Raw genomic sequence first — 16,192 nt, 5'->3', positions numbered from 1 at the left:
ACTTGAGTTCCTGTATGTTGTTATGATCACACCACGTCTCGTTAATCATAAGGCATCTTACCAGAAAGATGCTTGTTTCTGTCGGCGCGATGCGCGAAGAAACCATTATATGTATAACTCCCCAGAGAAACATGGATTCAAATAAACACTTTAGATTCGCCCTAGAATAACTACTTTTCGGAAAATACTGATTTTTATATGCACCATAATAATGTTGTTTTGATTTGTACACAGTCAGACTTTACATGGTATGGAAAGTAAAACGTTTAGTACATGGGGAACTATATCTCTACAGGTGATCTTTCTATCTGGTCAAAATCTGATTCAGGTTCCCATCCACCTTCTGGTGGTATGGATAAATTGTTATTATGTCTCCAGAGAAACATTGATTCAAATAAAGGGTCGGATCTATCAAATTACAATAGACGAAATGAAGTGTTTTTGTCTGGTGTCAAAATGACCCCAAAGGACAAGATTTTTTTTTAAAGTCCATATTGATACAGCAACACCAAACAACAATTTATATTGATTGAGAACAAGATGATTGGCAAAGTCTTGTGCTATGATAAAAATGTGCCTCTGGGCTCAAAATAACCAGAGTCTGTAGTATGAGGGTTAAGAGTTAATGGGTCTTGCACAATAAGCAACTGGAAATACAAGCATAATAAAAAGGATGATGGTGATTACAATGCCTACCACTCCAGAGCCACGTTTCATCCACACAATGGTGAGGGAGGGGTTTCCTGTCCAGGCACAGTTGAAGATAGCATCTGATCCCTGGTCAACCTGTAGGGACTGTGGCTCAGCAGCCATTCTGGGCCCATCTGGAACCACAGGAACAGAAATCGTTACACTTGATTTGGATAGTCCCCTATAGGTGATCTACAGATACTTAAGCTCCAGTATCAACAAACAAATAATTTTAACTCTGTTGATACACAACAACTTGCTGGGGTTAGGGTAAGGGCTAGGGTTGAGTGTATGATTCGCGTGAGGGAAAGGGTAAGGTTGGGGTTAGGTCTAGTGTTAGGGTAAGGATTAAGGTTAGAGAGAGGATTTAGTGGATAGTTAGTTGAAATGTTGTTGACAGTTAGTTAACATCTACAAACCTTCTATTTGGGACTAACTATGTAGTGGTAGATGTGATTCGTAGTGCCAGTAGCTAGCTAGTTTTGGTTCCTTGGTCTGTTTGCTTGGGGACTACTCAAAGTAGTGTGTGTGTGTGTGTGTGTGTGTGTGTGTGTGTGTGTGTGTGTGTGTGTGTGTGTGTGTGTGCTTGCACATGTTGCTTGCGGATTACTACTCACAGTAGACATCCACGTTCCTGCTGATGTTGGTGCTGCCCAGCGCATTGGTGACCTCACAGGAGACGGGCTCTGTGAAGAACGAGTGGTCCACGATGACCTCATAGGTGTCACCTGACACCTGTCTGATGACGCTGCCCCCTTTGGCCCATCTGAATATAAACAGAGTAGGTTGAAGTTAGACCTAGATGCTGATCTTGGGTCAGTTTAGCATTTTGCCCACTAATGGTTAATTAGGATTAGGGGAGGGGAAGCTGAACTGTACCTGAAGCTGCCTCTGGATGCTGATCTTGGGTCGGTTTTGCATTTCCTCACTTATGATTAAAGGGGCAATCTGCTGTTGCTACATCCATTTTTGGATTTATAAATTAATGATACTGTATGTACCCATTCATTCTTGAAGAATATTACTTATAACTGCTTCATGAGATTCTGTACCCCATCTGAACCCAAAATACACAATGTTCGTAAACAAAGTAAACGTAAACAAACACCGGATAGCCTCCAAACATGGCTCAAACCATAATGTTGATATTATGGATGGTGAGTCCTTGCATCCATAGCTCTGTCTATGAATTTAAGAGTGGTTACAATTATCCAGCCCATTCCTCATCTTCGGGGAAGATGGTGAAGTTGCCCATAGATGCTGATCTTTTCAGCATCTATGGTCAAGTTCACTGTCTTTCCTGTTGTGACCACTCTGGCAGGAAGTTTAGGATCAGATCTAGGATCAGCTTTCCCTCCCCCAATCTTACACTTAAAGGGGAAATCCACAGTTGAAAAAATAACAAAGGGTTTCCCCCTGCTGTTTCGGTAAAAAGCTGAGGTAAGGAACTGGAGAAATGTAAGCACTCTTAAATTCATAGACGGTTATGATTTGGGTGGGGGAGGGGAAGCTGATCCTAGATTTGTACCTAGGGGCCACTTCAGTGGTTACAACTGGGAAGAGGGAAGACAATGTGGGCTATGAAATCCAACCAGCAGCCCCTTTGGAGGTGGACATGAAAGACCAGTGTCTGTGTCACAAATTGCACACAATTCCCTGCATAGTGCACTACTTTTGACCAGGGCACATAGGGAATGGCGTGCTATCTGGGACTCAGCCAGTTAAAACGTGTTGCATTCGAGTACAATTTACTCCGGTGTTCTGGGCTTCGCCAAGCATAGAGAAACAACAAAAGAAGAGGTGGCTTTTGTTTTGTTTCGGTGCATTGCTTTTATCTCTTCTTCGTTTGAGCATATTCATGTGCTGCCTGTTGTCAACAAAGGGAGTGCTTGAGGAGGGCTTTAGAATATAGGTTTTCTCATTTTGTCTCTGTCATTCACACGCTTTGATGCCAAAGTCATTATAATGGGGTATAAATAAATTGGCTGTGCAAAGGACCTTGCCCGGCACATGCATAGCTCACCACAGTGCCAGTAATAGGTAGATCAAGCACCTGAACAAACAATTGTTTACAATGACAGATGGAGGTGTGTGGGGGGGGGGGTTTAAGGGAAAAATACAAAGGACCCAGTTTAGAATAAATGCGATGAACAATTATGTACGCTAGGCTATACATCAGGATAAAACATAACTTTAGGATTCGGAGTGAAAAGAGCGACAAATCATACATAATTAACTAGGATGAACATATTTGAAAATAAAATGTGTTGTTGTTTTTTAACAACGCACTGTTTGTTGTGTGTAATGCTATGGTAGAAAAGATGCCCTGGTTATAGATGTCAACATTTAGATAATGAGATTATGAACATGCAGAAAAATTTTAGTGAATACAGACAACACAGACATATACTATCTTTCGAATTCTTGTCAAAACCAAATACAGACATTCATGAAAAGTCCTGTTTTCATTTTCTCATGTGTATTATGTTCAATTGTTGTAAATCTATGCCTATGTCACAAATGACACCCTATTCCATATATACTGCACTACATTTGACCAGAGCCTTATGGGCCCTAGTCAAATGTATTGCACTACATAGGGAATAGGGTACCATTTGGTAAGCAGACTGCATGTACTGTTGTAGAACACACTATTCACTTTCGATGCACCATCCAGGCCCGCATTGACATTCCCTTCCAGAAACATTTCTCAATTGTGGAATATCCATTTAAAAGTTTCATCTAGCATTCAAATCAAAGATACAGGTAACTGCCAGATTAAAGGAAACACCAACATGAACTCTTAATAGAGCGTTGGGCCACCATGAGCCAGAACAGCTTCAATGCACCTTGGTATAGAACTCTACTGGGGGGATTCGACAGCTTCAATGCACCGTGTCTGGAATTCTATTGGAGGGATGCAAAACTATTCTTCCACGAGAAATTCCATAATTTGGTATTTTGTTGATGGTGGTTAAAAACGCTGCTCCAGAATCTCCCATAAGAGTTCAATTGGGTTGAGATCTGGTGACTGACGGCCACGGCATATGTTTTACATAATTTTCAAACTCATCAAACCATTCATTGACCACTCCTTCCCTGTGGATGGGGACATTGTCATCCCATAGCCATGGCAGCTCAAATAATGGCATGCCCAGCATTTTTATACCCAAAGCATGATGGGATATTAATTGCTTAATTAACTCAGGAACCACACATGTGTGGAAACACCTGCCATGAATATACTTTGTATCCCACATTTACTCAAGTGTTTTCATTATTTAGGTAGTTACCTGTAGATCGGGTGTACAAAGGTTGCGATCCAAATGACACCCTATTTCCAATATACAGTGCCTTGCGAAAGTATTCGGCCCCCTTGAACTTTGCGACCTTTTGCCACATTTCAGGCTTCAAACATAAAGATATAAAACTGTATTTTTTTGTGAAGAATCAACAACAAGTGGGACACAATCATGAAGTGGAACGACATTTATTGGATATTTCAAACTTTTTTAACAAATCAAAAACTGAAAAATTGGGCGTGCAAAATGATTCAGCCCCCTTAAGTTAATACTTTGTAGCGCCACCTTTTGCTGCGATTACAGCTGTAAGTCGCTTGGGGTATGTCTCTATCAGTTTTGCACATCGAGAGACTGAAATGTTTTCCCATTTCTCCTTGCAAAACAGCTCGAGCTCAGTGAGGTTGGATGGAGAGCATTTGTGAACAGCAGTTTTCAGTTCTTTCCACAGATTCTCGATTGGATTCAGGTCTGGACTTTGACTTGGCCATTCTAACACCTGGATATGTTTATTTTTGAACCATTCCATTGTAGATTTTGCTTTATGTTTTGGATCATTGTCTTGTTGGAAGACAAATCTCCGTCCCAGTCTCAGGTCTTTTGCAGACTCCATCAGGTTTTCTTCCAGAATGGTCCTGTATTTGGTTCCATCCATCTTCCCATCAATTTTAACCATCTTCCCTGTCCCTGCTGAAGAAAAGCAGGGCCAAACCATGATGCTGCCACCACCATGTTTGACAGTGGGGATGGTGTGTTCAGGGTGATGAGCTGTGTTGCTTTTACGCCAAACAGACGTTATTGTCTGGCATTGTTGCCAAAAAGTTCAATTTTGGTTTCATCTGACCAGAGCACCTTCTTTCACATGTTTGGTGTGTCTCCCAGGTGGCTTGTGGCAAACTTTAAACGACACTTTTTATGGATATCTTTAAGAAATGTCTTTCTTCTTGCCACTCTTCCATAAAGGCCAGATTTGTGCAATATACGACTGATTGTTGTCCTATGGACAGAGTCTCCCACCTCAGCTGTAGATCTCTGCAGTTCATCCAGAGTGATCATGGGCCTCTTGGCTGCATCTCTGATCAGTCTTCTCCTTGTATGAGCTGAAAGTTTAGAGGGACGGCCAGGTCTTGGTAGATTTGCAGTGGTCTGATACTCCTTCCATTTCAATATTATCGCTTGCACAGTGCTCCTTGGGATGTTTAAAGCTTGGGAAATCTTTTTGTATCCAAATCCGTTTTTAAACTTCTTCACAACAGTATCTCGGACCTGCCTGGTGTGTTCCTTGTTCTTCATGATGCTCTCTGCGCTTTTAACGGACCTCTGAGACTATCACAGTGCAGGTGCATTTATACAGAGACTTGATTACACATAGGTGGATTGTATTTATCATCATTAGTCATTTAGGTCAACAATGGATCATTTAGAGATCCTCACTGAAATTCTGGAGAGAGTTTGCTGCACTGAAAGTAAAGGGGCTGAATAATTTTGCACGCCCAATTTTTCAGTTTTTGATTTGTTAAAAAAGTTTGAAATATCCAATAAATGTTGTTCCACTTCATGATTGTGTCCCACTTGTTGTTGATTCTTCACAAAAAAATACAGTTTTATATCTTGATGTTTGAAGCCTGAAATGTGGCAAAAGGTCGCAAAGTTCAAGGGGGCCGAATACTTTCTCAAGGCACTGTAGCGCACAACATTTAACTGGAGCCCAATAGGTTTCCCTATGGGCCCTGTTCAAAAGTAATGCACAATAGAGGGATCGGATGAGATTTGGGACAAACCCACAGAAGCGATGCAATACGTACAAGCTAGACACCAGATGCCATATGACAGTCTGCCATTTTGCGAAAGACATTTCATCACAGCGTTGAAAGGGATCGTGACCGCATTGAAGGGGATCAAAGTAAACCAAATCGCCTATGAGTCAGAAAATATTTTACGGCCTTACCATGGCACTCGAAAAACACATCTTGAAAATGGCAAAGACGAACTCCAAAAGGATGATGCTGTCTGCTGTCAAGGTTTCTTCAATATCCCTTCTCAATTTGAATGAGCGTTCTCTCTGTTCTCTCTCAAGCCTCTGAATGTCAGATTCAGTACAGATCAGAGCTACATGTCTGACGCCACTTCTGAATTATTCAGTAACAATCGTATACATGAGCACTGCTTTTGAACATGTAACCCCACGTAACTGTATGCACGAAGGAATCCATTTAGCTTTTTTGAGTTTCTGAAGTGCTATTCATGTTTTCTATGATCTTCTGCTGTACAATTCTCAATGCAGGGTGTCGCACATGCACAGACACACTCACGCACGTTCACACACACTCTCCTCCCAGAGGGACCCTGTTGCATAAAACAACAACAATCAAATTAGTTCATGTCGATACACATAGAGAGCAATTTCTGTTCAAATCACCCACGTTCTCATCAAACAGCTGACAAGCTGAACTAAATCTGCACAATTGAGTCTTTTCATCAGACACCTCAGAAGTGACAAATTAGGAACCACAAATTGCCCTTCGACAAAAACAACAGCAGCAGTGACACCAACACCAGAAACCCTCGTGAGGATAAGAAGCGTACTTTATTTGCAACCATCTCATTCGCAACTCTCCCCACTTTATCCTATCTCTCTCTCTCTCTCTCTTTCTCTCTCTCTCGCTTTCTTTCTTTCTCTGCAGCTTTATTAGAAACAAAAAGTTGCTTTTGGAGTTAGCTGCAGGACCACTCCCCCCTCTCACCTCTGTGCTGTCATTCAACCAGATGGCCTGCATCTCTCCCAAAATGGACCATCCCCTCTTCAGAGTTTATTTATCTTTCTGTAAGGTGATCTCATCTCCCTCCTTCATGTTTTTCTCTTCCCCCAATTGAGCTTGAATGAAAGACCACCTGGGCTACAGCTCAAATTGCACCCTATTCCCTAGATATTACAGAACATTTGACCAGGGCCCATATGGTTCTGGTCAAACCAAGTGCACTATATAGAGAAAGGGAGCCATTATGGACGCAACCTGGAGTATTATATATTAATCTCCAAACCATTAGGTCTCCCCACGCTTCCAAACCACCACTTCCTCTGAGTAAAAGGTCTGGAGCGTCTGAGATAAGAGACACCTCCCTATTCCTATCCCTCCTTAGCCCTACATCCAGATTCCAAGCCCAACCTCATAGCATCGACAGCTTCCTGCTCTGACCTCTCAGGCATCGGAAGAACACTCCTCATTTCACAAGGAAAATGGTAGCTCTCTGGTGATCAATAGCCAAGCATTGGCTAAAGCCCTATTCGCAGAGGTCTTGTATTACTAGAGAAGGTTGTGTATGTAATTATTACCCCATAATGTCCGTTATTCCAGATGACGATATGGAAGGGCTACATTTTTTCCCAAACTGACCCTGTAATTTGTTATTTTTTTTCAATAAATTGACAGTTATGACGGAAGCCTGTAGGTTTTTATTCTAGGCATGAAGATTAATGAACATGTCCAGGCAATTACAGCCTTCACCGGTAACTCGAGCTTGGCTAAACCATATCTAAACCATACCAAGCCATCTTTGGTATAGTGTTGACATAATATTTGGATTGAGGAAGTGTGATCATAATCATTAGGATATTTTAGCGATCCGCAGTAGGAAGACGTCCTAAATGCCCCCCAGTCTGCAGATGTGAGCTAAACAGCACTTGAGATGTGTTTTTAGGCTATGGATGAGAAAGTGAACTTGTCATTTCCAAAAGCTTTGCTCAGTTGTAATGCCGCTTTGCGATCTAACAGCAAGGGTTGCATTAAATATGCACAATGTTTTTTTTACTTATGCATTTGGCAATGTTCAATTCATTGGCACAAAACGTATAAACAAAAGCATTCACTGTGAATGTTGATACATGTAGGCCATTCATATATAGGCTCTGCGCAGCGCATCAATTTATCGAATCAGTTATTGCTTTCTTGCTCAAACCGTGAGCAACACCTGTCATACATTTTTTTTTTACTTCGATATGCACAAAGTTTTTTTCCGGCTGGAACTATTACTCTCCTGCTATTTAGAAATAACCGAAATGGCAGATTCGGACGGGACTTAAGTGACAGATGTGGTGATTTGTGCTCATGCACATAATTACATAACCCTATCTCCCCCAGTAAAACGAATCCCATGCAAATAGGGCGTAATAAGAGGGCATTAAGAAGGCAGCGAGAAACAAGCCTGTCTGTATGCAGCTTTACGGCATGTAGCTTAGTGGTTAGAACATTGGACCAGTAACCGAAAGGTTGCTGGACTGAATCCCGAGCTGACAAGGTAAAAATCTGTCGTTCTGCCCCTGAGCAAGTCAGTTAACCCATTGTTCCCTGGGTGCTGAATATGTCGATTAAGGCAGCCCCCCGCACCTCTCTGATTCAGGAGTTGGGTTAGATGCGGAAGACACATTTCAGTTGAATGCATTTAGTTATACAACTGACTAGGTATTTCCCTTTAAAGAGAATAGATAGTAGTGATGTGTCCAAAATTGAACCCTAGTCCCTGTTTTAGCGCACTACTTTTGACCAGAGTTAATCAACCCTATGAGTTTCGTTGTGGGTCCTGGTCAAAAGTAGTGCATTAAATAGGGTGCCATTTAGGACAGAGCCAGAGGAGTAGAGAGGAGGTGAGGATTTTTGCATCAAGTCTGGGCCTTACAGTTTCTTCTACAGTAGATTCCCATTCTATCCTCTATCTCCTGGGTTGGGAGGGCTGTGGACTTCTGCCTGTGTGACCAATCCCACACGCTCTCTGTCCATTTCATCACGATGCTGGGAAAGGTTCTTCTGTCTCTACAGTCACAGTGCTAACTGTCATTCATAGCTCTTTTTTAGGTTACTGCCTATACCTCGGAAGGGGGATACCTAGTCAGTTGTACAACTGAATGCATTCAACTGAAATGTGTCTTCCACATTTAGTCCAACCCCTCTGAGTCAGAGAGGTGCAGGGGGCTGCCATAATCAACATCCACGGCGCGCGGGATCAGGATCAGAACAACAGATTTTTACCTCGTCAGGTCAGGGATTTGATACAGCAACCTTTTGGTTACTGGCCCAATGCGCTAACCACTAGGCTACCAGAGTACAGTGATAAGGTGGCTATTGTGGGAACTACTTCAGAGGTGTGCAATAACTTTTCCAACTGTTTGGTTGCCTAAAATGAATGCACACTAGAATAATCTATGCCAATCTGAGGCAAGTATTCAACAACGCAGTGGTATAAGTGTAACTTTTAACTGTCCTAAACAGCTGTTATTTGCTCACTGCCTATACCTGAGCCCTATACCTGAGCCCTTACCGTTAACCTCTTGAAACTAGGGGGCACTATTTTTTGGGGGGGAAAATAACGTTCCCAAAGTAAACCGCCTATTTCTCAGGACCAGATGCTAGAATATAAATATAATTGACAGCTTAGGATAGAAAACACTCTAAAGTTTCCAAAACTGTAAAAATATTGTCTGTGAGTATAACAGAACTGATATTGCAGGCCAAATCATGAGAAAAATCCAATCAGGAAGTGACTCTTATTTTGAAACCCCTGTCTTTCTATGCATCCCTATTGCCCATTGAAAAGGATATCAACCAGATTCCTTTTTCTGTGGCTTCCCTAAAGTGTCTACAGCCTTTAGACGTGGTTTCAGGCCTTTATTTTGCATCAGTGGCCAGCTGAGGGCTCTTAGAGTGATTCTTGCGTAAAAGACAGATGTAGTCATTTTTCCTCTCGGTCCTACTGAAAAGCCAATTGTCCCGGTTGATATATTATCGAATAGATATTTGAAAAACACCTTGAGGATTGATTATAAAAAACGTTTGCCATGTTTCTGTCAATATTATGGACATAATTTGGAATTTTTTTCGGCGTTGTCATGACTGCTATTTCCGGTGGATTTCTCAACATAACATGACCAACAAAAGCAGGTATTTTGGGTATAACAATAATCTTTATGGAACAAAAGGAACATTTGCTGTCTAACTGGGAGTCTCGTCAGTGAAAACATCCGAAGATCATCAAAGGAACCAATCAACCAAATCAACCAATCAACCAAATTCCAAAGACTGGTGACATCCAGTGGAAGCAGTAGGATCAAATCCTACTGCTTCCACTGGATGTCACCAGTCTTTGGAATTTGGTTGAGGTTATTCCTTTGTGCAATGAAGATGTAGGCCAACTAGGAACTGGGTACACTTTTGTGAGTTGCGCAAGACGTGAAAAGTGCCGCTGGTTTGTTTTCATTCCTGTATTGAATACAGATTGCCCCGTCTACAATTTGATCGATTATTAACGTTTAAAAATACCTAAAGTTGTATTACAAAAGTAATTTGAAATATTTTTGCAAAGTTCATAGGCAACTTTTGAAATATTTTGTAGTGACGTTGCGTTTTTTGTAAGCTGTTTTTTTCTGGATCAAACGCGCTTTATAAATGGATATTTTGGATATATATGGATGGAATTAATCAAACAAAAGGACCAAATGTGATGTTTATGGGACATATTGGAGTGCCAACAAAATAAGCTCGTCAAAGGTAATGCATGTTTTATATTTTATTTCAACGTTTTGTGTAGCGCCTGCAGGGTTGAAATATGCTAACTCCTTTGTTTACTGCTGGTGCAGATGTGCAGGCTATCAGATAATAGCTCCTTATGCTTTCGCCGAAAAGCATTTGTAAAATCTGACATGTTGGCTGGATTCACAACGAGTGTAGCTTTAATTGAGTATCTTACATGTGTGATTTAATGAAAGTTTTAATTTTATAGTATTTTATTGGAATCTGGCGCTCTGCATTTTCCCTGGCAATTGGCCAGTTGAGACATTTGCGTCCCGCTTATCCCTAACTAATTTTAAAACATGATGTTATACTCAACACCATAAATGGACTTTCAGTATAGGCCTCAGTTTGGTCGCAGTATAAAGTCATAAAAAAGTGGTCCATGACACAACGTTCAGAGAATGTCCTAAAATCGTTCTTGGGGATATCCCGGGAACAAACCAGGAACAAGACAAAACCTCGACAGGAGCAGAAAACAGCATCCTGAGCACTATGTTTCCGGGACATCGTAACTATTCATTTTTGTTTGCAGGGTTGATGTCAATGAGAGACTTATGCTGCATTCGTAATCAAGTGGAAGGTGGGAATTTGACAGTTTTTAAGTCATAAATACCCTATCAGAACACAAAATATAAACTTTATTTACTCCAATGTAAACACTATATAGCATATATAACATGGTTAAAGCTATAATTTTGATGTCATGGATGGTCAGTCCTGGCACCCATAGCTCTGTTTATGAATTTGAGAGCAGTAACATTTCTCCAGCCCTATCCCTTAGCTTTTTGCAAAAACAAAGAGTACACTTGTTTATTTTTTCAGCTACTGATTGTCTCTTGTCTCTTGAAGGGGAAGGATTTTCAATTTGGCTAGGATTCTCTTGTAAATTGACTTTGGTCAAAAATATTTGTGGTCTTCAAGGGGAAGTTCAGTATTTCAGTACGGCTGCCCCTATCACTCACAGTGATGTTTAGCTGACGTTTTAAATGGCTGTTTAAAACAAACCAAATAATGGATTCTCCTGGCCTATAGACTAAATTCATGATATAACACAGGAAAATCATGCTGTCTCCACAGCGTGAGTTTTTTTAATGCGTGTGATGTCAGAATGCGCTCACTGTTCCAAAATGTGATTGTTACGCAACAGGACAGTTAACACATGCTGCCTGCAAACCAAGGCAAATTGCCTACTAATTATCTATTAAGATATGTTTAATCTGGTCTATTTCAAGTTATTTGCAAACAACAGTTTGAAATGAGGTGCGTTCTGCCTCCTCATTAATTCAAGTAGTTGTCGCCCATTTCACTGTTGCAGACAATTTACGTATGAGGCATGTTATGCAAATGTAATATTAGGATTAGCTAGACAAATTTCTCTCTCCGATGAGAGCCGAATGACTGGTTCCCCAGGTCAAGTATGCAGACATTTTCTCTAGTCAGAATAGAACCTGCCAAATGTTTTCCCCCTGGTGCCTGCATTGCTTTTATTGTTGTTTTCCTTACATTGTTTAAGGATGAATATCATGCTTGGGTCCAGGAATCATGCGGGCCATGGGAAAATGAAAATTAAATAGGAACTGTGATATTTGCGACACGGCACAGCCATGCAGTGGAAAAGCACCATAAGAGCTTTGCACACTTGGATTAGACAATATTTGCAAGTTATATACAGTTGAAGTAGGAAGTTTACATACAGTTGAAGTTGGAAGTTTAAAAACACTTAGGTTGGAGTCATTAAAACTTGTTTTTCAACCACTCCACACATTTCTTGTTAACAAACTATAGTTTTGTCAAGTCTGTTAGGACATCTACTTTGTGCATGACACAAGTCATTTTTCCAACAATTGTTTACAGAGAGATTATTTCACTCATAATTCACTGTATCACAATTCCAGTGGGTCAGAAGTTTACATACACTAAGTATGGAAATTCAAAAGAAATCAGCCAAGACCTCAGAAAAAAAATTGTAGACCTCCACAAGTCTGGTTCATCCTTGGGAGCAATTTCCAAATGCCTGAAGGTACCTCATTCATCTGTACAAACAATAGTATGCAAGTATAAACACCATGGGACTATGTAGCCGTCATACCGCTCTGGAAGGCGAAGCATTCTGTCTCCTAGATATGAACGTACATTGTAGCGAAAAGTGCTAATCAATTCCAGAACAACAGCAAAGGACCTTGTTAAGATGCTGGAGGAAACAGGTACAAAAGTGTTTTAATGACTCCAACCTAAGTGTATGTAAACTTCCGAATTCAACTGTATGTATGTGTTTATGTATTGAGCGTAATGCATTATGTGTGCATTCCTTAATAACCACAGAAGGTACTTATTTCATAACAATTACGTTACACTCAATTGTGCTTATATAAAGTAATCTATTAGTTTTGTCAAAACAATGCTAATGGCGTCAGAGAACTATTAGCTTCTTTGAAGCTGCCCTCATCATGACCATTGGCCTGTGTACACAGTGGCTTGCAAAAGTATTCAACCCCTGTGGTAGCAGAATCAGAATTTGTTAGGTAACATTGATAAATAAGATGTGGTATTTATATAATAATGCTTATGTGAGATATTTGTAATTAGAATGTCTTCTTTTGGATAATACTGTTGGCAGTTTGCAGTTATCCCTTCCCTGCTAGGGCTTAGTCACTTGGGCCCCAGAGAGGGGAGAGGTCAGGCCTGTCTTCTTATGGGAATGTGTCTGTAACTATTACATGTCCCCTCTGAGGTTGCCCTTATCTCAATTTAGGATATGACCTAAGAGGCTCACTGTCTTTTCTGATCTTGTCCAGGAGGGGGTGTATTTGATATATGCCATTGGATGAGGTAATGTTTCTGGTTCTAAGTGGTACCAAGAATGAGATAAGATCTTAGTTTAGGAGACCAAACTGAACGATAATTTATAGCCAATGCTGACTGGCTATGTGTGTCCTTGCTATAAAGGATCTCAGTTGCCATTATGTAAGCACTCTCAGAGAATTCATTCATAGACACTGAATTGATCTGAGAGTCACAGGGCTATGGTGAAGCTCATATAATTAAAGATGGACTTTATGATAACTCTGACTTGTGTGTGGTTCGCTCTCTCATGATTTGGTAATACAGGAAAATTCCACGACACCCCCTTGGCATTTTTCCTATTTTGTTGCCTAACAACCTGGAATTAAAATTGTTTATTTGTGGGTTTGTATTTACACAACATGCCTAAAAAGAGATGCAAGACATAAGACTTGATAATGCATAACTACTCACCCCCCCCCCCCAAAGTCAATACTTTGTAGAGCCACCTTTTGCAGCAATTACAGCTGCAAGTCTCTTGGGGTATGTCTCTATTATCTTGGTACATCTAGCCACTGGGATTTTTGTCAATTCTTCAAGGCAAAACAGGATGGGTTCCGCTGGTGTACAGCAATCTTTAAGTCATACCACAGATTCTCAATTGGATTGAGGTCTGGGCTTTGTCTAAGCCATTCCAAGATATTAAAATGTTTCCACTTAAACCACTCAAGTGTTGCTTTAGCAGTATGCTTAGGGTCATTGTCCGGCTGGAAGGTGAACCTCTGTCCCAGTCTCAAATCTCTGTATAACAGGTTTCCCTCAAGATTTCCCTGTATTTTGCGCCATCCACCATTCCTTCAATTCTGACCAGTTTCCCAGTCCTTGCCTATGAAAAACATCCCCACAGCATGATGCTGCCGCCACCATGCTTCACTGTGGGGATGGTGTTCTTGGGGTGATGGGAGGTGTTGGGTTTTCGCCAGACATAGCGTTTTTCTTGATGACCAAAAAGCTACATTTTAATCTCATCTGACCAGAGTACTTTCATCCAAATGTTTGGGAAGTCTCCCACCTGCTTTTCGGCAAACACCAAACGTGTTTGCTTATTTATTTCTTTAAGCAATGGATTTTTTTCTTATTTTTCTGGCCACCCCACAGAGATGGCTTAAAGTGGTCCTATGGACAGATACTCCAAACTCCATTGTGGAGCTTTGCAGCTACTTCGGGGTTATCTTTGGTCTCTTTTTTGCCTCTCTGATTAATGCCCTCTTTACCTGGTCAGTGAGTTTTGGTGGGCGGCCCTCTCTTGGCAGGTTTGTGCGGTCTGTACAATGCATCACAGGGGGCAAACTACCTGTCCTACAGGACACCTACAGCACCCGATGTCACAGGAAGGCCAAAGATATCATCAAGGACATACACCAACAAAGCCACTGCCTGTTCACCCTGCTATCATCCAGAAGGCAAGGTCAGTACAGGTGCACCAAAGCCGGGTCTGAGAGACTGAAAAACAGCTTCTATCTCAAGACCATCAGAATGTTAAATAGCCATCACTAGCACAGAGAGGTTGCTGTCTACATACACAGACATGGAATCATTGGCCACTTTAATAAATGGAACACCAGTCACTTTAATAATGTTTACATATCTTGCATTACTCATCTCAAATGTATATACTGTATTCTATACTATCTACTGTATTTTAGTCTATGCGTCGCTGACATTGCTCATCTATATATTTGTATATTCTTAATCCCATTCATTTACATAGATTTGTGTGTATTAGGATATTTGTTGTGAAATGTTTTTATATTACTTGTTGGATATTGCTGCAACGTTGGAACTAGAAGCACAAGCATTTTGCTACACCCGCAATGGCATCTGCTAAGCAAGTGTATGTGAGCAATAAAAATTGATTTGATTTGTTGTTGAAGAGCAGATGCTGTAAGAGTGTAAGACTGCTAAGCCAACTGTCCACATACAAAGTGTGGCCCTTCCTGAAATGAGGAGACAGCATGGTCATTACCGCAAATGTCAGTGGTGGACCCTTGTAGACTATAATGTCCTTGACAAATCCTTTCTATATGTCACACAAAGAACTTGACCCCAAACCTGTGCCTTTTGGAGGGAATGTATTGACAGAACGCAAGCCTACCCCTCCGTAAAATAAGGGACTCATCAATGCATAGGTCCTTGTATGGCACAAAGTCCCATCCAAATGCTGATGTCAGGCTGGTGAGAACATTTTTTATTTTGTGTAAGTGTTCATTTACGTTGGCAGCAGCATTTTCTATGAAATTCAGGCATAGCAGCAGAATTAGGAAGCGGTCTTGGGAAAAGGGGGTGGCAAAGAAGGGAGTTGCAAACATAGGATCCGTGCTCCAGTATTCCCTTCCAGAGTTCTACTTCACTATTTCCATGAGAAGGACTGTTACCAGGAAGGTATACATTTCACTCATTGTGGTTTTCATCCATTTAGCAAGCTTCCCCCTCAAACCTGGATTTCTCTTCTCCTGTAGCTCCAAGGCCAAGCGATTGATCATCTCCACTGTCTCCCACCTGCTCCTCTGTCAGAAACAGCTTAAAGCACTCTGACTCAGAGGGAGATGGCAAGGGGGCTTTGCATTCAAGACTAGGACTCTTCAAAGCCAAAAGCAGGGCCAGAGGAGGGGTGAAATGGCTGGCGGCCTTCCAGCTACCACAGACCTCCGTACTTCACCCACTGTTGGTCTGCCTCCATCACCACCAGCATCTTCAGAGGGATCTGGGCCTTCGTCAGTGGGCAAAGGGTCTTCAGATTCAGGGTTCTCAATGGCCACAAGATTGGGGTGCAACTCCTCACTGTAACTGTCAGAATCT

General features: G+C 41.3%; 1 protein-coding gene across 1 annotated transcript in view; it reads right to left on the bottom strand.

Moving 5' to 3' along the window:
* The window catches only part of LOC110538905 (kin of IRRE-like protein 3), a 300,574-nt gene that overhangs the window by 40,182 nt on the left and 244,200 nt on the right, over nt 1-16,192 (bottom strand). The window contains exons 7-8 of the mRNA XM_036937674.2: nt 1,308-1,456; nt 697-824 (exon numbers count right to left, since the gene is read on the bottom strand). Of these exons, the coding sequence (XP_036793569.1) occupies nt 697-824; nt 1,308-1,456 (277 nt within the window). The remainder of the gene's footprint in view (nt 1-696; nt 825-1,307; nt 1,457-16,192) is intronic.

Source organism: Oncorhynchus mykiss, chromosome 12 (assembly GCF_057628025.1).
Source record: "Oncorhynchus mykiss isolate SJ-2025 chromosome 12, ASM5762802v1, whole genome shotgun sequence".
NCBI lineage: Eukaryota > Metazoa > Chordata > Actinopteri > Salmoniformes > Salmonidae > Oncorhynchus > Oncorhynchus mykiss.
Note: the sequence above shows the minus strand (reverse complement) of the source record. Positions and strands in the feature narration are given on the sequence as shown.